The sequence below is a fragment of the Blennius ocellaris genome, assembly GCF_963422515.1.
Source record: "Blennius ocellaris genome assembly, chromosome: 13".
NCBI lineage: Eukaryota > Metazoa > Chordata > Actinopteri > Blenniiformes > Blenniidae > Blennius > Blennius ocellaris.
The window spans coordinates 166,396-193,439 of NC_137662.1; the positions used below are offsets into that span (position 1 = coordinate 166,396).

General features: G+C 46.9%; 1 protein-coding gene across 1 annotated transcript; it reads left to right on the forward strand.

The window, feature by feature from the left end:
- Nucleotides 1-3,369: 3,369 nt before the first annotated feature.
- On the forward strand, nt 3,370-15,914 carry LOC308138714 (inactive pancreatic lipase-related protein 1-like; the record flags this gene model as incomplete). Its single annotated transcript, XM_080507936.1, has 11 exons — nt 3,370-3,424; nt 4,162-4,313; nt 4,630-4,749; nt 5,226-5,360; nt 7,069-7,177; nt 9,241-9,477; nt 10,554-10,672; nt 13,340-13,469; nt 14,224-14,338; nt 14,654-14,821; nt 15,799-15,914. 11 exons carry the CDS (start codon nt 3,370-3,372, stop codon nt 15,860-15,862), a joined length of 1,404 nt encoding a protein of 467 aa, XP_080364062.1. The 3' UTR covers nt 15,863-15,914.
- Between the last annotated feature and the right edge of the window lie 11,130 nt (nt 15,915-27,044).

Here is a 27,044-nt window from a genome sequence, read left to right on the forward strand (position 1 = left end):
CCACTGACCTCCATGATGTCACTCTCCTCCATGATGTCACTCTCCCCCATGATGTCACTCTCCACTGACCTCCATGATGTCACTCTCCTCCATGATGTCACTCTCTCCATGATGTCACTCTCCTCCATGATGTCACTCTCCACTGACCTCCATGATGTCACTCTCCTCCATGATGTCACTCTCCTCCATGATGTCACTCTCCACTGACCTCCATGATGTCACTCTCCTCCATGATGTCACTCTCTCCATGATGTCACTCTCCTCCATGATGTCACTCTCCTCCATGATGTCACTCTCCACTGACCTCCATGATGTCACTCTCCTCCATGATGTCACTCTCCACTGACCTCCATGATGTCACTCTCCTCTATGATGTCACTCCCTCCATGATGTCACTCTCCTCCATGATGTCACTCTCCACTGACCTCCATGATGTCACTCTCCTCTATGATGTCACTCCCTCCATGATGTCACTCTCCTCCATGATGTCACTATCCTCAAATATGTCACTCTCTTCTATGATGTAACTCTCCTCCATGATGTCACTCTCCTCTGACCTCCATGATGTCACTCTCTTCTATGATGTCACTCCCCCCATGATGTCACTCTCCTCCATGATGTCACTCTCCTCTGACCTCCATGATGTCACTCTCTTCTATGATGTCACTCCCCCCATGATGTCACTCTCCTCTATGATGTCACTCTCCTCCATGATGTCACTTTCCTCTGACCTCCACCTTCAGATCAGACTCTTCTCCTCCACCTCTACAGCCACTGATCTCTCTCAGACTCTCTCACTATTTCCAGCAGTGACGACGAGCTGCTGATCACCGGTTTTTCTTTAATTAGTGATTCCACCACTGTGACACCAGATGATATCATCTCCTGACATCCACCTCCTCCATCACCATTCCTCTCTCTCTAAAATTCCTTTAATAATCTTTTCTGTCAGGATGTTTCCTCTTATGCACAGCAGTCCCTCTCACCTCCTATTTTGTTAGTTCCTGTTTCAGATTGTCCAAGGTATTCTCCAACGGCTGAACAACTGATGAGCAGAATGGCTGGAAGCAGGATGGAAACAGTGATCTCTATGACTTTTAGCTTAGCCATGAGCACCGCGGCAACTGTGCTTACGCTTCCTGTATCACGCCTCCATCTGCTTCTGGTGCAGCATGTGCTTATCAGCAGCTCCACTGTTTGTTAGTCCCAGGCTCCGTGGAGTGTACTGAATGTCAACGCTACCTGAACAACGTGATATCCATGAGTTCAGAAGAAAGTGTGGGCACGTATTCAGCAAAAGTCAGAGGTCGTGCAGCCACAGCCAGACACAGGGCCGCCATTGTGGAACAATGGATGGCAGCTGTTGAGCAGCTGTTGTTCACACGAAGGCAGGTCACCCTGTCCTGTACTACACAGCACATTATTTCTGTACCTCGCAGCTCAGAATGGACTGGAGATTAATTAAAATATCAAACTAGTAAAACGTGAAGCTTTCGTTTTCCAAACCCGCAGCACAATTCATAAGTAGCATGAATGTAGCTGAGGAGCCTGTGTGTCACCTGTGGTTGACATGTGTGTGACATGTGTGTCACCTGTGGTTGACATGTGTGTGACATGTGTGTGACATATGTGTGAGCTGTGTGTGACATGTGTGTGAGCTGTGGTTGACATGTGTGTAAGCTGTGTGTCACCTGTGTGTCACCTGTGGTTGACATGTGTGTGACATGTGTGTGACATGTGTGTGACATGTGTGTGAGCTGTGTGTGAGCTGTGTGTCACCTGTGTGTGAGTTGTGGTTGACATGTGTGTGACATGTGTGTGACGTGTGTGTGACATGTGTGTGACATATGTGTGAGCTGTGGTTGACATGTGTGTGACATGTGTGTGACGTGTGTGTGACATGTGTGTAAGCTGTGTGTCACCTGTGTGTCACCTGTGGTTGACATGTGTGTCACCTATGTGTGAGTTGTGGTTGACATGTGTGTGACATGTGTGTGACGTGTGTGTGACATGTGTGTGACATATGTGTGAGCTGTGTGTGATATGTGTGTGACATGTTTGTGACATGTGTGTCACCTGTGTGTGAGCTGTGTGTGAGGTGTGTGTGATGTGTGTGTGACCTGTGTGATATGTGTGTGACATGTGTGTCACCTGTGTGTGATATGTGTGACATGTGTGATATGTGTGACCTGCATGTGAAATGTGTGTGACATGTGTGTCACCTGTGTGTGATATGTGTGACATGTGTGACCTGTGTGTGATATGTGTGTGAGCTGTGGTTGACATGTGTGTGACATGTGTGTGACATGTGTGTGACATGTGTGTGACATGTAGTTGGCATGTGTGTGACATGTGTGTGACATGTGTGTGACATGTAGTTGACATGTGTGTGACATGTGTGTGACATGTAGTTGACATGTGTGTGACATGTGTGTGACATGTAGTTGGCATGTGTGTGACATGTGTGTGACATGTGTGTGAGCTGTGTGTGATATGTGTGTGATATGTGTGTGAGCTGTGGTTGACATGTGTGTGACATGTGTGTGACGTGTGTGTGATATGTGTGTGATATGTGTGTGAGCTGTGGTTGACATGTGTGTGACATGTGTGTGACATGTGTGTGACATGTAGTTGACATGTGTGTGACATGTGTGTGACATGTAGTTGACATGTGTGTGACATGTGTGTGACATGTAGTTGGCATGTGTGTGACATGTGTGTGACATGTGTGTGAGCTGTGTGTGATATGTGTGTGATATGTGTGTGAGCTGTGGTTGACATGTGTGTGACATGTGTGTGACGTGTGTGTGACATGTAGTTGGCATGTGTGTGACATGTGTGTGAGCTGTGTGTGATATGTGTGTGATACGTGTGTGAGCTGTGTGTGACATGTGTGACCTGTGTGTCACCTGTGTGTCACCTGTGTGACCTGTGTGTGATATGTGTGACTTGTGTGTGATATGTGTGACTTGTGTGTGATATGTGTGACTTGTGTGTTATATGTGTGACTTGTGTGTCATATGTGTGACTTGTGTGTGATATGTGTGACTTGTGTGTTATATGTGTGACTTGTGTGTTATATGTGTGACTTGTGTGTGATATGTGTGTGATCTGTGTGTGATATGTGTGTGACATGTGTGTGACATGTGTGTGACATGTGTGTGAGGTGTGAGGAAATCAGCGTCACCTGTGTGTTTCCCGGCTCCTGCTTGGAGAAACGAGCAGCTGTCCAGAGAGCTTATAGCAGAGCAGAGCGGTGGTTGAATCTTCCCCTCCCCTGCAGCTCGAGGTGAGTGAACAACATGACTCTCCTTCTGTCTTGTTTCCCTGCAAACATTGTGCAGCTTCTCATGAGACTCTGTGTCTCAGATGTCAGTGATGTGGAGTCTGAGTGTGTTCTGCTTCCTCATCGCTGCTTCGTATGGTGAGCTCACCTTCATGTCTGCTATCAGTTTCAGGGAAATATGCTACTCTACTATTAAAATACAGCATCAAATTAACCATTTTGGTTGTAGCATATCCAGTCACTAGTGATTTTCTCATTGAAAAACTTGTGAGTTTGTACTTTGTGACAGTGACTCACATACAGTGCTGATGGGTCAGTGCTCAGCCTTATACAGTAATATTTCTATACTGTGTCATTGAACAAATCAAACGTTTTCTCTGTCTCACTCAGTTACATGTGATACGGTCGAGTGTCATTTATGCTGCGTTTCAAAAACAAATTTACAAACACAAAGTCACTAAGTTTCCATATGTTCCATTAGCACATGCTGCTTCCATGTGGAATGAGCAAGAACCCTCCCACACACACACAGACATGTATGTACAGAGTCTAACTTCCACTTGTGTTCTCAGTACCATGTGGTGTTGTTTGCAGTCTTTGAACATCACTTAAAGTCGAGTTACATAACATATTTCTATACAACAGCAAGTGATTTCTAACACTGACTCTTCACCCTTCGAAGTGACAGAGCTAAGTCAGTGCAGTGTTGTTGAACATGCAGATAGTTTGTGCTGCAGGACTTCTCCAATGAGTTAAAATGATCACATGTGATGAACTAAATGTGTAGTAACATGAGAACGAAGCGGTCAGTTCCTGCAGCATGTGCAGTTTGGGATTTGTGGGCACTGGATGTGGTGATGTTGTCCTCGATGCAGCGGCGGAGGTGTGCTATGACGAGCTGGGCTGCTTCAGTGACCTGCCGCCATGGGGGGGTACCGTGCAGAGACCCACCCCCGCCCTGCCCTGGCACCCACAGGACATGGGCACCCGCTTCCTCCTCTTCACTCAAAGGAACCGCTACTACCAGGCAAGGAGCGCTGCTTTTACTCACCGGCAACATCTCTTCAGTGTCAGTGGTGGAGAAACAGTGTGACTATGAAGTAAAGGACACACTCTAGGATACTCTGGCAGATGTCACTAGGAACTGCAATCTGAGCTCAGAGTCTCCAGGGTCGTGGGCCAAATCAGCTTCAGTCTTCTTAAAACATCACAGTGAAGACAAAAATTGAACGGTTTACCAAAGCAGGAGAAACTGGAGGCTTCATGGGTTTGAAATGTAAATGCATTCACTGTGCTCGTAGTTGCCATTGTACTGATTCAGAACTTTGTGCTGAATCCACCAGGAGATCAAACCCGATCAAAGCATCCAGGTGTCAAACTACAGCGGCAGGAGAAAGACTCGGTTTGTCATCCCAGGTTTCCTGGTGAAAGGAGATGAGGACTGGCCTCAGGAGATGTGTCAGGTACTGCACCGCTCATTGTTCCTCTACATCGCTGGCGGACTGTGAAGATGTGTGTTGATAGCAGGTCTTAGTTTGCTGAAGGCCCCTGTGAAGGGCTGACTTTCAGTCCTTACTCAAGCAGTTCATCTAAAGCAACTTTGAAAGAACTTCAGTCTTTTAATGATCCTTCCAGAAACAAAACGTTTGTTTACTGAGGTTCACTGATGTCAGCAGTTTATTGGAGCACAAAATAGACTTCATTGAAAACACTTTACAATAAAACTCATGATCCATATGTGTCCAAATACATACAACCTCTGTTTTACAGTTTGTGCGGTCTAATATTTGTACTGTGTCATGTGTCTGATATCAACTTGAAGGAACTCATCAATAACTCTACTTTCAGTTTGGTTTATTAAACGTTCTGGGTTAAAGTGAGAGGACGTGCCCCTGTAAAGTGGCTCAGGGTGGATTGTGCTGCTGCTGCTGTGCTGCAGGTCATGGTGAAGCAGGAGAACGTGAACTGCATCGCAGTGGAGTGGAAGAAAGGAGCCAGGACCCGATATGTCCAGGCCGCCAACAACGCCAGGGTGGTGGGAGCTCAGGTGGCCTCCATGGTCTTGTTCCTCATGGTGAGCACAGTCACACAGATCCCAGGGTTTCCAGTCTGTTGGGCGTCTTCATGACAGACATGAAGAGCCACAGACGGAACAATATAGAAACACTCACTTTAGATGAAGAACATCACTGACATTGTTGGATATTTTACTCTTTCTTCATTCTTTGGTACTGCAGTTTCTGCTCGCCGGCAATAGTTTTGTTTCAATTATTCAGCTTATTTTGCTTGAGAAGCTCCAGTATGAAAACTCAGATGTACAACTGTGTAGGGATTTCCTACCTCATAAAGATTACTAGGTACATTTATGTAGTACAGTCCACCCACGGGGTACCAGTTATGTTGCATTTTGGCAGTTTAGCTATGGATAATGATTAATAATTATCCAAGATAGTTATTAATTATGTTATTGAAAATTTAATCTGATCTGTACAGATACCTCGGAGCTCCACCTGTCTTAACAGGAGATGATAGTCAATTCAGTTATATCAGTCTCATAAGATATACTAAACAGTTCATCAGGAATTTGAATTAATAGTTAAATTAATTATAATTACCAGAATTAACAGTCAAGCTTGAAGGATTTTGGAGTTCTTGACACAGAAGAGGTCGACATTTCATTCACCTTTGTGCTCATTAATAAAACAGCAAGTATGATTCCAAAAATTATATTTATTTACAATGAAAACAAATAAAACACAGATTCTAACTACCTATATACAGCTTGGTGTGTGTGTGTGTGTGTGTGTGTGTGTGTGTGTGTGTGTGTGTGTGTGTGTGTGTGTGTGTGTGTGTGTGTGTGTGTGTGTGTGTGTGTGTGTGTGTGTGAGATGTGTGATGGAACTACAAAACAAGATGGCGGATCACAAGAAACGACATTCAAATGGAGGTTATCAGAGAGCAGGAAGTCTGTCCTGGGTCTCCGCCATGTGCTGGAGAACAATGGAACATGGAAGCTAGTCTTTAGCGTCTGCTTCCTGTGTGTCTCTGCTAAAGGACCACTTCTAGAATGAGTCAGCCTCCTCTGAGCAGAAAGGGGGGAAGATTTGCACACATGGGTCTGCAGTGGCAACAGGACCCCCCACTGGGTGTGATGCTCAGGCAGACTGCTGAGTCAGACTTTGCATGTCATGACTGTGTATCATGATAAATGGAGATTTCTTTCTTCAGCAATTAACCAACTTTCTGTGGCCTTGTCAGATCCCACCAACTGTCATAAGTGGACCACAAGTTTAGAATTGTTTACGAGCCCTCTGGCCATAGTTTGTACGGCTCTGAGGTGTGGCATATTCTTACGTAATGTTAGACAGGTGAGCTGTCAAAGTGAAGCAGTTTAACACACAGGAGCTGTCCTCAGTGCTCCAACTGCCACTTTCACTACTGCTTGGCACAGCGAGATGATACCCACCAAAACCTACCCTGTGATAACTCTGAGACAACCGTTTTGAGGTGCACTGGACTCTGCACACTGGTCATGGTGGAGGCGGACTTTTCATTTAGTCTTTTAAGCCCCAAGAGTTTAAAAACTGAATTTGAGGGTATGATTGTGGATAAACATCTATGATTGTCAAATCTATTCCGCGGTGATAACAGGCTTCCATCTTTCATTGGTATGGTGATGATATTGATCATTCAGACGGCTCCAGAAGAGGAGTTATTGCTACGGCTACAACCAAAGTGCAGAAACATCATCTCTGACTGGAACAATCTGCTGTGTGATCCAGGGCCACTACACCCAGACTGCAGCTCACTTCCACCTCATCGGCCACAGTGTGGGAGCTCACGCTGCAGGAGAGGCTGGCAGCAGGACACCCGGCCTGGCACGCATCACAGGTCACCCTGCTGCAGCACACACACCTTCACACACCAACACACCTGCATGCACCTATACACACCTTCACACATCTACCCACACCTTCACACACCAACACACCTGCATGCACCTATACACACGTACACAGACCTTCACACATCTGCACATACCTGCAAACACCTCCATACACCTGCACACACATGTACACACCTGCATGCACCTGCACTCACCCATGCACAACTTCATACACCTACACACACACCTACACACACCTGCACACAACTGCACACACCTTCACACACCTGCACACACCTACACACACATTCACACACCAACACATCTGCACACACGTGTACACACCCACATGCACTTGCACTCACCCATGCACAACTTCATACAATTACACACACACCTGCACAGAACTTCACACACCTGCACACACCTACACACACATTCACACACTAACACATCTGCACACACGTGTACACACCTGCATGCACTTGCACTCACCCACACAAAAACTTCATACACCTACACACACCTGCACACAATTGAATACACCTACACACACCTTCACACACCAACACACCTGCATGCACCTACACACACCTGCACACAATTGCACACACCTACACACACCTGCACACACCTACACACGCATGCATCCACCTACACACACCTGCATGCACGTACACACACCTACACAAACCTTCACACACCTGCACACACCTCCACACACCTGTATACACCTGCACACACCTTCACACACCTGCACACACCTCCACACACCTGTATACACCTGCACACACCTTCACACACCTGCACACACCTGTATACACCTGCACACACCTGCACACACCTACACATACCTTAACACACCTACACACACCAACACACCTGCATGCACCTATACACACCTTCACACATCTACCCACACCTTCACACACCAACACACCTGCATGCACCTATACACACGTACACAGACCTTCACACATCTGCACATACCTGCAAACACCTCCATACACCTGCACACACATGTACACACCTGCATGCACCTGCACTCACCCATGCACAACTTCATACACCTACACACACACCTACACACACCTACACACACCTGCACACAACTGCACACACCTTCACACACCTGCACACACCTACACACACATTCACACACCAAAACATCTGCACACACGTGTACACACCCACATGCACTTGCACTCACCCATGCACAACTTCATACACTTACACACACACCTGCACAGAACTTCACACACCTGCACACACCTACACACACATTCACACACTAACACATCTGCACACACGTGTACACACCTGCATGCACTTGCACTCACCCACACAAAAACTTCATACACCTACACACACCTGCACACAATTGAATACACCTACACACACCTTCACACACCAACACACCTGCATGCACCTACACACACCTGCACACAATTGCACACACCTACACACACCTGCACACACCTACACACACCTGCATGCACGTACACACACCTACACAAACCTTCACACACCTGCACACACCTGTATACACCTGCACACACCTTCACACACCTACATACACCTGCACACACCTACACATACCTTTACACACCTACACACACCTGCACACACCTACACACCTGCATGCACCTACACACACCTTCCCACACCAACACACATGCATGCACCTACACACACCTGCACACACCTACACACACCTGCACACACTTACACACAACTACACACACCTACACACACCTGCACACACCTACATACACCTGCACACACCTACACACACCTGCACACACCTGTATACACCTGCACACACCAACACACACCTGTATACACCTGCACACACCTACACACACCTGCACACACCTGTATACACCTGCACACACCTACACACACCTACACACACCTGTATACACTTGCACACACCAACACACACCTGCACACACCTTCATACACCCTTGTACACTTTCAAACATTCAGACAGCAGGGCCCCACCTCCTCCATAGAACCATGTAATTCTAAAACACACTTCAAGACTGACAAATCCTTGATTTTCCAGGATTGGACCCAGCTGAACCTTATTTCCCAGACACAGAAGGGTCAGTGTGCCTTGACGTCAGCGACGCCTCCTTCGTGGACGTGATACACACCGATGCTCTGCCCTTCACCTCCAACCTTGGCCTGGGGATGACCCAGGCTGTGGGTCACATTGATTTTTACCCCAACGGAGGAGGACTGATGCCCGGCTGCTCTGCCAACAAAGGCAAACCCACTGAGCTGGACTCCATCTGGGAGGGTAAGAAATGTCCGCACATCCTCAAACATCGATGTGATATGGTGACGCTGGTGCTTGATGTAACCTCTGATAGGTCACATCTGTACTGTGGCTTTTTTCCATATTGGTGTTTACAGGAAAGGCTTGAAAAACGGCAAAACAAATGCATAACGGCTATAAACCAAACCCAAACCACAATAAGCTAAATCAGTGAGAAATGTAAAAAAAAAATCCCTTCTGTTCAAAATTATAGCTATAATACACCTAGTTTTAAAAAAAAATCTTTATTCACAAAACCATATCAACAACTTTATTATCCTTATAGTGAACTTGTTTCGCAGCTCCAGATGAATTTAATTTGATTGAAAGGCTTACGAAGAAGCTCCTGTGGCCATATAGCTTGCAGACCTCAGCAGCACTGTGCCACAGGATCTGACCTGTGACCTCCACTTTACACATCCAGTGATCTCAGGTTTACATGAGGCTTCATCACAGTCCATTCATGACACAATGACTCACGCAGCCTATTTCCTTAACAAAGCCGAGGGGCCCTATGGAATATTGGAGTAGTCCCAATGGAAAGATCGTTAAAAAAAAGCCGGAGCTGAGCTATTCCTGCCAGGCCTCTATGAGTAGATGACGACGGCCCTCCTTTGAAATGTGCCGCTGACTACCAAGGCTCAAGTGGCAGCATTGGTGACATGCCTGGTGTGGTGTGGGGGGGGTCTGTTGTCACAGCTGAATAAGTCACTTTTGATCCTATAGATAAGAGAGGGAGAGCGGGAGCCAGCGGCTGCATTGCTGGAGGTCCCGGGGTGCCTGGCGTTCACCCTGAGCTGCAAGAGAAAACAAAAGAAACTCTTACTATGTCATGCCTCACATTTGCACTCTGTCTCTCACGCTGTCCTCAAGTCACTCACTGACTTCCTTCTGACTTTGGATACGTGCAACCATGGGCTTGTTTGTTTCAATGTGGGGGAGGGGGGGTCTTGCTGTGACACCATGAAAAAGTGCCCAAGTTCACTGTCAGGAGCATCTTTTGTTTATGTCGTCATGGTATTCTTCTCATCATTTGCTTTGGTTCCATATTTCATCAGGTACCTCAAAGTTTGATGCCTGTAACCACGCCCGCGCCTACCAGTACTACAAGGAGAGTATTGCTGGGTCCCGAGGCTTTGTGGGATTCCCATGCTCCGACAAGAAGACCTTCGCTTCTGTAAGAGGATGCTTTACATCTGAAGTCACACAATCTACATCACTGATCCCCAGCCTCGGCCCGGTGTCCTGGGGGGTCGATATCCTGCACAGTTTGGATGTGTCATGACTTCAACACACCTAAATCTAATGAACAGATCACAACTCAGCTCTTTAAGAAACCCAATGATTAGTTTGCCATTGTAATCAGCTGTGTTTCAGCAGGTACAGACCCTCCAGGTCCCTTAAGGACCGGGACTAGATCCACCCTGATATGTTTCACTCTGTTCAGACAAGAAAATGTCAAGTTCAATTAGACATGAAGAAAGAAGCACCGAACAAAAAGATGTTCTTCGTCTCATTTGAAAGACGTGCTCGTCAGTTTTAATACTGAATCCAATTTACATTTTAGGTCATTTCTATCAGACTGCTAGTCACAAATGTTAGTTTACTGCCAGTAAAATGGTGTAAAAGTAGCTCTACTACTGCAGTTTTATTGAGTCTGAACCACACATTGATATTTCTCAGTATTAAAACACTTACAGTATTAGACTGAAATAAAATATCAGATAAATATGTATTGTATGTACATGCATGTAAGATTGACAGTATATACATAAATAAGTCTTATTTTCAGTATTTTGAAAAACTTGAGAGAAAAGAGCCGTGTTTCTCAAGCTGTGGGAAGTATACTACAGTAGTACATGAGCTCCCTCTAGTGGTATGTAAGGGCAAGTCATAAATATGTAGTCGTTTGAAAATATATACAATTATCAAAATATTGTTCACATTGTTGATCGCATTCATCCTTTCACACAGCAACGGAGGCAGCTGCCTGTCAGACGATGCAGGTGGACCCAACCACAGACACACAGTGTTCCATGAAACAACAGTTTGTTGCAGAAATAACTGTCCAGGGAGTCAAAATCCTAAACAAGGCAGAGTCCAAAACCAAAAGCACATAGATAACAGTGGGGAGCAGGGGACTGGACGAACATGAATCTAAATGACAAAATGAACTGCCAACAGGGAGAGGGAGGACACAGGTGAAACACATAATGACACAGGGAGAAGACAGTTGGATTATTAGAAAAGTGAGGTAGACAGAGACCTGCTGCCTCATTTATAAAACCTTGTGTAGGATTCCTACTAAAAATGTTTGTGCGCCCAAAAAGTATTGGATCAATAAAACCGTGGTTAAACACATCTGCTCACACTTTCCTTTTCAAAACCCCAGTCCACCTGGAAGGTTGACGGTTCAAGCCCCGCCATAGACACGCCCTCTTTCTACCATAAATGCTCAATGCAAAGTTCCTCGTCAATATTTTTACATCTCAATCAGCCTGTTGATCGCCGGCATTTGATGCTAAATCCTGACAGAAAAGACGATTAAAGGAATTTTAAAGAGAGAGAAATAGTGATGGAGGAGGTGGAGGTCAGGAGATGACATCATCTGGTGTCACAGTAGTGGAATCACTAATTAAAGAAAAACCAGTGATCAGCAGCTCGTCGTCACTGATGGAAATTTAGCTATCTACATATGTTTACATATTTAAATTCTTTAATTTGATAATTTCTGCACCTTTTTACCTTGAGCTGTTGTAAGTTTGTTTCCCCGTGGGGAGGAATAAAGCTCTATTCTATTCTATTCTATTCTAAATAGTGAGAGAGTCTGAGAGAGATCAGTGACTGTAGAGGTGGAGGAGAAGAGTCTTCTCTGAAGGTGGAGGTCAGAGGAGAGTGACATCATGGAGGAGAGTGACATCATGGAGGAGAGTGACATCATAGAGGAGAGTGACATCATGGAGGAGAGTGACATCATAGAGGAGAGTGACATCATGGAGGAGAGTGACATCATAGAGGAGAGTGACATCATGTCAGCCCAGCTTCAGTGCCAGCCTGCCACCAGTGTCAGCCCAGCTTCAGTGCCAGCCTGCTACCTGTGTCAGCCCAGCTTCAGTGCCAGCCTGCCCCCAGTGTCAGCCCAGCTTCAGTGCCAGCCTGCCACCAGTGTCAGCCCAGCTTCAGTGCCAGCCTGCCCCCAGTGTCAGCCCAGCTTCAGCGCCAACCTGCCCCCAGTGTCAGCCCGGCTTCAGTGCCAACCTGCCTCCATGTCAGCCCAGCTTCAGTGCCAGCCTGCCTCCAGTGTCAGCCCGGCTTCAGTGCCAACCTGCCTCCATGTCAGCCCAGCTTCAGTGCCAACCTGCCTCCATGTCAGCCCAGCTTCAGTGCCAGCCTGCCTCCAGTGTCAGCCCGGCTTCAGTGCCAACCTGCCTCCATGTCAGCCCAGCTTCAGTGCCAGCCTGCCTCCATGGTTCCTGGAGCCTCCATGGAAGCACCAGCTGTTGCTGCTGTGAGACACTGATATGTCTGCAGCCACTCTCTGGTTTTGGGAGTTGATTCAGCGGCGGCGGGTGGAAGTGGCGTTCCCTCATGTCTTCCATGAGGCCAGCTTGTGTCTGCAGCTGCTTCCATTAATGACAGTTGATCCCTGCTTGGGTCACATGACCCCATCAAAGCCAAGAATGACCTCATGTGACTGAGGCCCTGTTGAGAGATGACAGCGCCTCCGTGTTGTTCGCCTCGTAAACGCTCTCTGCTGTTATTCCTGCGGCTTGAAACCCTGTGTGCTTCTGCAGGAGTGTTTGGTGACCTTCTCCACACCTCTGTCTGTCCTTGTCTTTTGCAGGGAAAGTGTTTCCCCTGTGCAGACGACTCGTGTCCTCTGATGGGACACTATGCTGACAGGTTCACTGTGACGGACGGCATCTCAAAGACAAAGTACTTCCTCAACACTGGCAAAGCGGAGCCCTTCGGCCGTGAGTGTCTCACCCCGTCCAGACCAGAGGAGACTGACTGTCTCACAGGCTGCAACATGTCCTCATTTACGTTCACTCATTCATTTCCCATGACCTGCCAGTTGAAGGACACAATGGATTCTGAAATATTGAACACATCCATTCAAATCTTCTCTCTTTGAGTACAAAACATGAAGAAATGCTCAGTGTTTTCGACCTCAGCTCTCCGGGGACATAATGCTGAGGCTGATTGGAGCATTCACACAAAGCGTGTGTGATAAGAACGCAGGGGCTGTAACCTTTGAGCCACTACACGGTGTCACCTGGCCTCCAGCATCCCGCTGCCACGTGTCAAACTGACTAATATAGGAACTGTGCTCCACATGAGGTTAGGTTTAGTACTCTATCCTGTCAGGACTTCCTGTCAGTACTTCCTGTCAGTCGTTCCTGTCAGTCGTTCCTGCCAGTACTTCCTGTCAGTCGTTCCTGCCAGTACTTCCTGTCAGTCGTTCCTGCCAGTACTTCCTGTCAGTACTTCCTGTCAGTAGGCTCTCAGGATAATCTGCTGATTAACAAACAAAGCAAAAACAGAAACAATCATCAACGATGCAGATTTCATCAAGTACCTCATTAAATAGAAACAACTCTTATTTTGGTGGGTCAGCCCTCCTGTGGTCAGTGGACTGATCTGTTGCTGTAGAGAACTAAATCAAACCTCCAGATGCTCAGTAACTTGTCTCTTGACTACAGTGCGTTGCTCTCGTTGCTCCTGTAGGCTACAGCTTCAAAGTGAGTCTGATCCTGGGTGGTCCCAGCTGGCCCAACCTGGGCTTCCTGTTTGTGGCGCTGGCAGGAGACGGTGGAACCACCGACGAGCACCGGATCCATGTGTGAGACCCCCTGCTGTGTTTGGTGGAGCTGATCTGAGCCTCACACCTCTTGGTGGAAACCAGAGTCACTGCCAGCTGAGCAGCTGGAACACCTCTGGACCTGTTCACCCAACGTCTGCCATCATCATCCTCATCATCATCATCACACGCACGCACGCACGCACGCACACACACACACACACACACACACACACACACACACACACACACACACACACACACACACACACACACACACACATTCTCATGTCCTTTGTGTCTCCAGGTTCCTGAATGAGGAGCCACTGCTGATCCAGTGTGAATGTTTGTCTGCAGCGGCACGCTGGTGTCTGGACGTACGTACGACATGCTGATGGAGGCTGAGCTGGATGTGGGGGAGGTGAAGGAGGTGAAGTTTCGCTGGAACAACCACATCTTTAACCCCCTGAAACCAAAGTACGGAGCCACGAAGGTGGAGCTGCAGAGAGGAGAAGATAAGAAGACGTCAGTAAACTCACACACACGGTTTCCATTCTAAACACACTGAACCTGTTCAGAATCCTTCATTGCAGTACTAATCATACACATTTTAGGTTCAAGATCATGTTTTATTTCAAAGACACACAAGCATGAAACGGAATAGAGTCATGTTCTGTTTCGACCAGGTATCCCATAATATTTCATGAATGGAGTGAAACACAGTCTATCGCCATGAAATATCTTATTTGGATGTGTCCAACTTAAGTGATTTATGAAGCCTTTCATGAGGGGATTTCCTGTCTGGCTCATGTTTTCTTTGCATTACAAAGAAAAACGACATTATTCTTTACCTCTTCAATCACAAACTGTGGACTGGATCTCCAGTTAACTCATGTTTAGTCTATAACTTTCAGAAAACTTAACTTATATTGTCAGTTTCTTCCTTGAAAACTCAAGATAGCTGCTCTGTAACAGGACCATTAACTCTGGGTTTCCAGACCAAAAATAAAAACCTCAAATAAGAAATAATAACTTGTTTTTAAACTCCAGTTAAAACGGTGAGACTAAAGTGAACATGATAAATAGCCTGTGTGAGTTGTTATTGACCTGCTGCACTTGGCCCGGGCTGGACTCAGACCCATGTCCTTCCCGCTGTTGGGTTCAGAGCGAACCACTGCACCACTGTGGCAGTGGCCGCCTTCATTCCGTCTCTATTAATGTAACTGTGGCATCCAGACCCATATTCTGCGTACAACACACCTCCATAAAGCCTGAGAACCTGCAGAGCCTCCAGCAGCCGCCAACTCACAGCTCTGCACTGCCCCCTGGTGAACATCTGTTGAACTCGCATGCTTTTAGGAGATCGTTTATGTTCACTTGTCTGATTGTTCATGCTGACAGCCGGGGTTGTTTCTCAGCACCAATGTGAGAAACATTAGTGCAGAGTAATACAGCTCCTCATGGTAGAGAGCTGGCTGACCTGCGCCTCTGCTTCTTCCCAGCATGCTCTTCTGTGGAACGGAGAACGTGGTGGAGAACGCCATCCAGTCTGTGCTTCTCTGCTGAACCTCCACCTCCTCATTCATGCTCTCTCAATAAAGGTGGTGTTGTTTCTGTCTATTCAGAGTCGTCTCGCTGCTTTATCTGTGATGGATGGTGTGAGGGTGGAGGCTGGGGTTAAAGTGGGGGTGCTGGTGGAGGAAGACAGTAGCAGGGGTTAAAGTGGAGGTGCTGGTGGAGGGAGTGATGGAAGTAGGGGTTAAAGTGGGGGTGCTGGTGGAGGGAGAGAGGGAAGCTGTGGTTAAAGTGGGTGTGATTGTGGAGGGAGAGATGGAGGCTGGGGTTAAAGTAGGGGTGCTTGTGGAGGTGGAGATGGAGATGGAGGCTGGGGTTAAGTTGAGGGAGCTGGTGGAGATGGAGATGGAGGCTATGGGGTTAAAGTGGGGGTGCTGGTGGAGGAAGAGACAGTAGCAGGAAGTAGGGGTTAAAGTGGGGGTGCTGGTGGAGGGCGAGATGGAGATTGAGGCTGGGGTTAAAGTGGGAGTGGTTGTGGAGGGAGAGATGGAGGCTGGGGTTAAAGTGGGGGTGCTGGTGGAGGTGGAGATGGAGATGGAGGCTGGGGTTAACGTGGGGGTGCTGGTGGAGATGGAGATGGAGGCTATGGGGTTAAAGTGGGGGTGCTGGTGGAGATGGAGATGGAGATGGAGGCTATGGGGTTAAAGTGGGGTTGCTGGTGGAGGGAGAGATGGAGGGTTGGGTTTTAAATTAGGTGGGTGCAGCTTATCTTCAGGTTCAATAGGGTGTAAGATACATGAATTGGTCAGAAAAGTTTTTTGTGTAGCTCAAAGTTCAAATGAACCAGTGACTGATGCTCTTGATGAGATGAAGACTGAACCATCATAGATGTGAAGTACCAGGATGAAGAGATGAAGACTGATCCATCATAGATGCGAAGTACCAGGATGAAGAGATGAAGACTGAACCATCATAGATGTGAAGTACCAGGATGAAGAGATGAAGACTGATCCATCATAGATGTGAAGTACCAGGATGAAGAGATGAAGACTGAACCATCATAGATGTGAAGTACCAGGATGAAGAGATGAAGACTGATCCATCATAGATGTGAAGTACCAGGATGAAGAGATGAAGACTGATCCATCATAGATGTGAAGTACCAGGATGAAGAGATGAAGACTGAACCATCATAGATGTGAAGTACCAGGATGAAGAGATGAAGACTGATCCATCATAGATGTGAAGTACCAGGATGAAGAGATGAAGACTGAACCATCATAGATGTGAAGTACCAGGATGAAGAGATGAAGACTGAACCATCATAGATGTGAAGTACCAGGATGAAAGAGAGACTGTGCAGAACACACAACAAGGTGGGTCTGCTCACACATGTATTCTTTGTTTGAATTGACATTTGATAGGAAGGCTTCACCAACAGGCACAACTCACAGCGACCGCAGCTCATCTTGCTGCTGGAGCTCCATGCAGTCACTTCACTGAGAAATCAACCAATCAATCAGAGGACATGAGTGAAAACTCACCCTCACCCTTCATTCTGTAGTAGACTGACAAAAAACACAGTTTAAGCGTCACTGAGCTATTTCTAGCTCTATTTAGCGGTCTGTCACCTTCACAGACTCAACAAGAGCCGCATGAAGCACATCTCGCATCCACTTCCCGGCTTCGTACTGCCGTTGAAAACCTTCCTGCCACGGCCTGTCAGGACGAGCTCGGGGTAAATATTACCCTGATTAATGCCGAGAGCCGCAGTTACAACACAGATCAACAGTCAATGCCTGCTGGGTCGAGGCTCTCTGCCTCACTGGGATACACAAAGGTCTAATGTGTCACATATATCTGTGATTCTAGAAGTCCTTTTATGTGTGTGTGTGTGCGTGTGTGTGTGTGTGTGTCTATCTGTGTGTGCGTGTCTGTGTGTGTGCGTGTCTCCAAAGCTCTTATTAATCTGTCCGTGGCATTTCCCCGGCTGATGAAGTCCTGATTGTGTGTCATTGTTTTGGCTTCATTTATTTGAACACGCACCCCGTAATCAGCCTTGTAAATATACGGCCTTAAAAAGGCGAGCTGCCATGTTCATCATGCCACTAACAAAGTGCATTTGAAATCACTCTGACTTCCCCGAGCACAGCCATCAGCGCTCACACAATACCAATCAGAGGAAAAAGTCGCCGCTTTAAAGCTTCAAGCTTGACTACATTAATAATATTAATAAAACAGCAAATTGAATGTGTGGGCTAAGAGGTGGGGGGAGAAAGTGTCTTGAAATCCTCTAAAGACATCCGTCTTTGTCTCCGACTCTTGTTTCTCTTTTCATTATTGGCTCATTGAAAGTGAAGGCTAATGACAAAATAGTGGGATAATTCCTGTAATTACATGTGTTTGTCAGAGGAAATCTACGAATGACAGAGCTTCTTTTCTGATCTTTAAGCCAGTAGCTTCGGGGGTGGCATTGTTCCCCACAAAGCATCTGCAGACAGGTCATGAATTAGAGAGGTGTAGATGTTGGTGGCCAGAGGCTCCCCTGAGGAATGCTGACACCACAAACCTCACCCTGACGGGCCCACATACAGCCAGGTCAACTTCTAGAGAGCAACATCTACTGACAGATCAACATCTACTGACAGATCAACAGCTAGAGATCAACATCTACTGACAGATCAACATCTACTGACAGATCAACAGCTCTAGATCAACTACTGACAGATCAACAGCTAGAGATCAACATCTACTGACAGATCAACAGCTAGAGATCAACATCTACTGACAGATCAACAGCTAGAGATCAACAGCGAGAGATCAACCTCTACTGACAGATCAACAGCTCTAGATCAACTACTGACAGATCAACAGCTCTAGATCAACTACTGACAAATCAACAGCTAGAGATCAACAGCGAGAGATCAACCTCTACTGACAGATCAACAGCTCTAGATCAACTACTGACAGATCAACAGTAATAGATCAACTACTGACAGATCAACAGCTAGAGATCAACAGCGAGAGATCAACCTCTACTGACAGATCAACAGCTCTAGATCAACTACTGACAGATCAACAGCTCTAGATCAACTACTGACAGATCAACAGCTAGAGATCAACATCTACTGACAGATCAACAGTAATAGATCAACTACTGACAGATCAACAGCTAGAGATCAACAACTGACAGATCAACAGCTAGAGATCAACATCTACTGACAGATCAACAGTAATAGATCAACTACTGACAGATCAACAGTAATAGATCAACTACTGACAGGTTCAGAGAGACACATCCTCATGTTTCCTGCTGTACATTTGAGCTGCCGTTATATTTTAGGTGCATGTTTTTGTATTTCTCTATTTATTTATTTGGGTTTAATCAGGATTTCTATCTATTTAAATGTATGTTTTTGAGTCTGTGTCATCTTTTTTCTTTGCATTTTATATGTTTGCATGGTTTTTATTTTTACAAACATGCTTTGTGGACTGAAGATGAGACGAAGGATTAACTGGCCACGCCCCCTGACACTCATGATTGGCCATGATGGGAGGAGACCCTGCAGACACACCAGGACCTCACTGAGGGTCTGCATGGACTGAAGGCAGGGCAGCAGGACCCTAGGGTCTGGGGCCAGATCCAGGTCCAGGGTGAGGTCCGTGACAAGGTCTGGGGCGAGGACTGTGGCGAGGTCCAGAGCCAGGTCCAGGAGGTCCAGGGTGAGGTCTGGGGCGTGGTCTGTGGCCAGGTCCCGGGTGAGGTCCAGGATGAGGTTTGTGATGAGGTCCAGAGTGAGGTCTGTGATGAGGACACGAGGCAACAGACACTTCAATCACCTGTTCAGCTGGAGAAGGACGTCGGCTGGTCTGTCCCTGATGAAACCTGCTGTCTTTGTGATGTGTCTTTTCCACAGTGGTGGTCTGTGGGAGACCGTCTGTGGGAGGCGGTCTGTGGGAGGCAGTCTGTACTGGTTTCTGTAGGTGCTTTGAGGCAGCCTGAAAAAAGTGCTATATACAGTGGGGCAAAAAAGTATTTAGTCAGCCACCAATTGTGCAAGTTCTCCCACTTAAAAAGATGAGGGAGGCCTGTAATTTTCATCATAGGTATACCTCAACTATGAGAGACAGAATGAGAAAAAAAAATCCAGAAAATCACATTGTCTGATTTTTAAAGAATTTATTTGCAAATGATGGTGGAAAATAAGTATTTGGTCAATAAAAAAGTTCATCTCATTACTTTGTTGTAGACCCTTTGTTGGCAATGACAGAGCTCAAACGTCTTCTGTAAGTCTTCACCAGGTTTTCACAGACCTACTGTGAAGCACGGGGGTGGAAACATCAAAGAACACCAGACCTACTGTGAAGCATGGGGGTGGAAACATCAAAGAACACCAGACCTACTGTGAAGCACGGGGGTGGAAACATCAAAGAACACCAGACCTACTGTGAAGCAAGGGGGTGGAAACATCAAAGAACACCAGACCTACTGTGAAGCACGGGGGTGGAAACATCAAAGAACACCAGACCTACTGTGAAGCACGGGGGTGGAAACATCAAAGAACACCAGACCTACTGTGAAGCACGGGGGTGGAAACATCAAAGAACACCAGACCTACTGTGAAGCACGGGGGTGGAAACATCAAAGAACACCAGACCTACTGTGAAGCACGGGGGTGGAAACATCAAAGAACACCAGACCTACTGTGAAGCAAGGGGGTGGAAACATCAAAGAACACCAGACCTACTGTGAAGCACGGGGATGGAAACATCATGCTTTGGGGCTGTTTTTCTACAAAGGGACCAGGACGACTGATCCGTGTAAAGGAAAGAATGAATGGGGCCATGTATGGTGAGATTTTGAATGAAAACCTCCTTCCATCAGCAAGGGCATTGAAGATGAAACGTGGCTGGGTCTTTCAGCATGACAATGATCCCAAACACAACCAAGGAGTGGCTTCGTAAGAAGCATTTCAAGGTCCTGGAGTGGCCTAGCCAGTCTCCAGATCTCAACCCCATAGAACATCTTTGGAGGGAGTTGAAAGTCCGTGTTGCCCAGCGACAGCCCCAAAACATCACGGCTCTAGAGGAGATCTGCATGGAGGAACGGGCCAAAATACCAGCAACAGTGTGTGAAAACCTGGTGAAGACTTACAGAAGACGTTTGAGCTCTGTCATTGCCAACAAAGGGTCTACAACAAAGTATTGAGATGAACTTTTGTTATTGACCAAATACTTATTTTCCACCATAATTTGCAAATACATTCTTTAAAAATCAGACAATGTGATTTTCTGGATTTTTTTTTCTCATTCTGTCTCTCATAGTTGAGGTACACCTATGATGAAAATTACAGGCCTCCCTCATCTTTTTAAGTGGGAGAACTTGCACAATTGGTGGCTGACTAAATACTTTTTTGCCCCACTGTAAATCCAAATCATTATTATTAAGTGAGTGAAGAGCTGGTCCACAGCCAGGCGGGAGTGTGTCTGAGTCTCCTGCCCAGTACCCCTGCATAGGCAGGCTTACACATTTGATGCCATGATGATTGACACACACTCACTTATCCCCCTTTTTGAAAATGTGGACCACCACCCTGGTCTGCCAGGAGGTGCTCGTGTCCACCAGTGTGTCCTTGGGTTGCCACCATGACAGGCACCAATAAGCTTCTGGCCAGAGCGGCACATAGCTGCTTCCACAATGGAGGTCTTGAACAGGGTCCACTGGGACTCCATGTCCCCAACCTCCTCTGGTACCTGGAGGCCTTGAACAGGGTCCACTGGGACTCCATGTCCCCAACCTCATCTGGTACCTGGAGGTCTTGAACAGGGTCCACTGGGACTCCATGTCCCCAACCTCATCTGGTACCTGGAGGTCTTGAACAGGGTCCACTGGGACTCCATGTCCCCAACCTCCTCTGGTACCTGGAGGCCTTGAACAGGGTCCACTGGGACTCCATGTCCCCAACCTCCTCTGGTACCTGGAGGCCTTGAACAGGGTCCACTGGGACTCCATGTCCCCAACCTCATCTGGTACCTGGAGGTCTTGAACAGGATCCACTGGGACTCCATGTCCCCAACCTCATCTGGTACCTGGAGGTCTTGAACAGGGTCCACTGGGACTCCATGTCTACAATCTGCTACCATCTCCCATGTCTAAAATCATCACTGGTGTGCAGTCAGGGGCAGCTGTCAAAAATGATTTTTCTTTTTTTTTTAATAGTTAAAAAGTGATTCTGAAATCTGTGTCTGGAATCAATTAGTAACTTTAACAACCTTATCCAGAAGACGACTGGTTCTATTTTGTACAGCTCAAATATCCTGTGTCCTCTAAATGCATCACAGCTCCTTTCCTCTGCCAGGGCTAGCAGTAGCTTCATTGCTAACCTCTGAAGGAAGCTGGACGCTGCTATTGGGTTAAAATGTTGAGTGACAGTATCATCAGCTAATCAGATGTTGATGTGTTCTTGACGGACCGCCTCGGGGCCCGCAGAGTTTCTAGTGCTGGTCTGGGTGTGGTCGTTGAAATGAGCTTGACTGATTGGCTCATGGGCAGGTGGTGATGACTCTGTTATTATCTGCTGCTCTGGAGTGATGGAGGCTGATTTAACATCAAGATCATGACATGATAGAGGACCTGCTTCAGAACCTTTTTCAATTGTGAGTAGAAGAAGAAAAAGACCGACACCAGAAACGATGAACTCAGACCAACAAAGGCTTTGTGCAGCATTTTACAGCAGGATGATTTAATCTACAACTGATGGTGATGCTAGTTTTTTATTTTTTACTTTCTCTGGATTAGATTGGTGCTGCTTTGGCATTTGGTGCTGTTTTTTTATTTTTTATTTTAAAGTGGTGTTTCCCATACAATCATGACAGACAAGCACCCATGCGTGACAGTAGTGCGTGAGATCCCCCCCGCCCCCTCCATGCAAACCTGTTGGAAACCCTGGAAGATGATGTGATGGAGAGGCTGCTCAGTGGTGTCTTGATGTGTTGTGGTTCTTTATCAGCTGTCATGTTGGTGTGGATTAAGTACTGATGCACAGTAGTGGCCTTGCATTGGATTCGGGTTGTGTTTTTACTGTAGGACATAACGTGCGGCTGGGGGGGTTTAACTGCTGGCCCTGACTAAAACACCACCACACGCTACTGGAAACCAGAGAGCACTCTCTATGAACTCAATCTTTTCTCATCTCAGCTTCAGTTCATGCATCTCATACTACTGTAAGATCAGACAGAACAAATGAAGAACTCTCCACAAGCACTCATTGAATTCTCAGACTTAGATCAACGTTTTGGTTGTTTTTAATTAGCCTGACTCTATTGTAATCCACATTATTCTTTTTTTTTTATATTATGTATTACTGTATGCAAAATGAATTGTTCGAAAATGTATGCTTGTAGGCTGCAAAGACCTTTGGCTTTTATATTGATTACACTTTCTATGAATAATTGTACGTGTTCCACAACACGTGATTCAGGTTTGTTTTCATGAACACAATAAAACACATTGTAAAATAAAAACAACAGCAATTTATTGGCAACTTCAGAGCTTCGTATTTGTTGGTGTGTGTGTGTGTGTGTGTGTGTGTGTGTGTGTGTGTGTGTGTGTGTGTGTGTGTGTGTGTGTGTGTGTGTCAGGTTTAGGCTACAGACATTTATTAAATCTGCAAGAAAGAAGAAGACAAGAAGAATGAGCTTCAGTTACTCGTGAGGAGAAATGGCTAGGAGCGTGTTCAGTTACACCTCCTACCCACTCTGGCTCCACACCATTTCTCCTGCGTCTTTATTTCATTTAACAAAGGGGAGGGTTCACAGGATATACATCATAGAAACAAACATTTTGTATGCTTAACAGTTTATCAACCATAAGTACAATCTCAGGACGTCCCCGGCGTGGGACGTGGAGACGGCAGCTGTGTGGAAGATGTGGCTCATCCTTGTTATCAGCCTCGGTCAGGTTCCCTTATCAAGCTCAGAACATGTGATTAGAGAGCAGCGCCTGAGTGACGCTGCTAAATAAGAACACAAGAAATAAGACTGAGATTAAGCATGAATATGGAAACTATATATAAAAACACTCTAACAGTGTGTGTGTGTGTGTGTGTGTGTACCTGCATTATTTGACTTATTACATACCTTCAGTACATTTTTAAGACACAAATAAATCCATAATAATGATTTGGCACAAAAAGAAAGGCTTAACCCTCCTATTTCAACCCAATTTGTGGTATTGAAACAAGAACTGACTTATCGAGGTGTTAAAATCACTCCCATTATTAATAAAATAATTCAAGCAAATTACTTGCCTTACAGAGGCAGTAGTGTAGCTTATAAACAGGTGGAACAAACTCCCCATATTCTTCATTGGGCACATAAACATTTTAAAAATGACAATTTTGTTTAAGTTTCTGTACCTTTTCCAAGTAATACCTCTTTCTCCACACCCCTCCTTCTCTCCAGTGCTTAAAAAGATCTTCTCCAACTTTATTTGGAGCAAGAGACGTCCAAGACTGAGGCTTTCTTTGTTATATTTGCCTCCTGATAGAGGTGGACTGCAACGAGCTGCTGGGCAGCCCAGATTAGAGCAGCTATGTTTTATTTTGTTAAGAAGGAACCTCCACCGTGGGTTGTTATGGAATCCCAATCAATTACAATTCCTTTAAACTTATACCTGTAGGAAAAAGCTGATCAGTCAAACGAGGAATCCCTTCTTGAGGGACACCATATTGGTGTGGTTCAGTGTTCTTGCTCACATAGGGGAGGACAGAACGTACCTCATTTTACACCACTTTTTGGTAACGATGACTTCCGGCCAGGCAGGGATGACCCCGGGTTTACATTTTGGGTTGACGACGGTGCAGCGGAAGTGTCTGACCATTCCAAGGATAATTAATGTGAATGTAATTCCAGGAACTTCAAGCAACTTACAAAATTCCCAAAAAGCACTTTTTCAAATATCTTCAGCTCAGGAGTTTCATGATGTCTCAGCAAAATAACAGCCTAGAGCAGTGTTTTTCAACCTTTTTTGAAAAAAGGCACACTTTTTTCTTTGGAAAAATCTGGAGGCACACCACCACCCGAAAATGTTAAAATGTGAAACTCTGTAGCCTCTATTAACAATATAAAGTCATTCTCATCAATGCTTTATCTACAGGAATCAAATAAATACAGAAAAAAAGTATTTCCCAATTTCTTTTTTTTATTGTGCCTCCCTCAGTGTGAAACCTGGACCTGATGGATGAAGAGCTGAGATCCTGGTTCACATTCTTCCTTTTCAAAAACTTCTCCATCACTGTCACTGACACAGTACTTTGATACAAGATGGGAGCAGGAGGTGGAGATTAACCACACTGACGTCTGTCAGTTTTGGTTTCAATGGCAAAGTTCTGTGCTGCCATCTATTGGCGAAGAGTATTTATACATGATTACTCTGCAACACACTGCTCTCACAGCCGTTGTAAAATGTCTTTTTAGAAAAAAATGTGAAATTGGACAATTTCCCACGGCACACCTGACTATATCTCATGTAACACCAGTGTGCTGCGGCACAGTAGTTGAAAAACACTGTCCTAGAGAAACACACCCAGGGGCCCTGGAACCCCCATGTCTCCTAGAGAAACACAACCAGGGGCCCTGGAACCCCCATGTCTCCTAGAGAAACCCATCCAGGGGCCCTGAAACCCCCATGTCTCCTAGAGAAACACAACCAGGGGCCCTGGAACCCCCATGTCTCCTAGAGAAACCCATCCAGGGGCCCTGGAACCCCCATGTCTCCTAGAGAAACACACCCAGGGGCCCTGGAACCCCCATGTCTCCTAGAGAAACCCATCCAGGGGCCCTGAAACCCCCATGTCTCCTAGAGAAACACACCCAGGGGACCTGGAACCCCCATGTCTCCTAGAGAAACACACCCAGGGGCCCTGGAACCCCCATGTCTCCTAGAGAAACACACCCAGGGGCCCTGGAACCCCCATGTCTCCTAGAGAAACACAACCAGAGGCCCTGGAACCCCCATGTCTCCTAGAGAAACACACCCAGGGGCCCTGGAACCCCATGTCTCCTAGAGAAACACAACCAGGGGCCCTGGAACCCCCATGTCTCCTAGAGAAACACACCCAGGGGCCCTGGAACCCCCATGTCTCCTAGAGAAACACAACCAGGGGCCCTGGAACCCCCATGTCTCCTAGAGAAACACACCCAGGGGCCCTGGAACCCCCATGTCTCCTAGAGAAACACACCCAGGGGCCCTGGAACCCCCATGTCTCCTAGAGAAACACAACCAGGGGCCCTGGAACCCCCATGTCTCCTAGAGAAACACAACCAGGGGCCCTGAAACCCCCATGTCTCCTAGAGAAACACAACCAGGGGCCCTGGAACCCCCATGTCTCCTAGAGAAACCCATCCAGGGGCCCTGGAACCCCCATGTCTCCTAGAGAAACACACCCAGGGGCCCTGGAACCCCCATGTCTCCTAGAGAAACCCATCCAGGGGCCCTGAAACCCCCATGTCTCCTAGAGAAACACACCCAGGGGACCTGGAACCCCCATGTCTCCTAGAGAAACACACCCAGGGGCCCTGGAACCCCCATGTCTCCTAGAGAAACACACCCAGGGGCCCTGGAACCCCCATGTCTCCTAGAGAAACACAACCAGAGGCCCTGGAACCCCCATGTCTCCTAGAGAAACACACCCAGGGGCCCTGGAACCCCATGTCTCCTAGAGAAACACAACCAGGGGCCCTGGAACCCCCATGTCTCCTAGAGAAACACAACCAGAGGCCCTGGAACCCCCATGTCTCCTAGAGAAACACACCCAGGGGCCCTGGAACCCCCATGTCTCCTAGAGAAACACAACCAGGGGCCCTGGAACCCCCATGTCTCCTAGAGAAACACACCCAGGGGCCCTGGAACCCCCATGTCTCCTAGAGAAACACACCCAGGGGCCCTGGAACCCCCATGTCTCCTAGAGAAACACAACCAGGGGCCCTGGAACCCCCATGTCTCCTAGAGAAACACAACCAGGGGCCCTGGAATCCCCATGTCTCCTAGAGAAACACACCCAGGGGCCCTGGAACCCCCATGTCTCCTAGAGAAACACAACCAGGGGCCCTGGAACCCCCATGTCTCCTAGAGAAACACACCCAGGGGACCTGAAACCCTCATGTCTCCTAGAGAAACACACCCAGGGGCCCTGGAACCCCCATGTCTCCTAGAGAAACACACCCAGGGGCC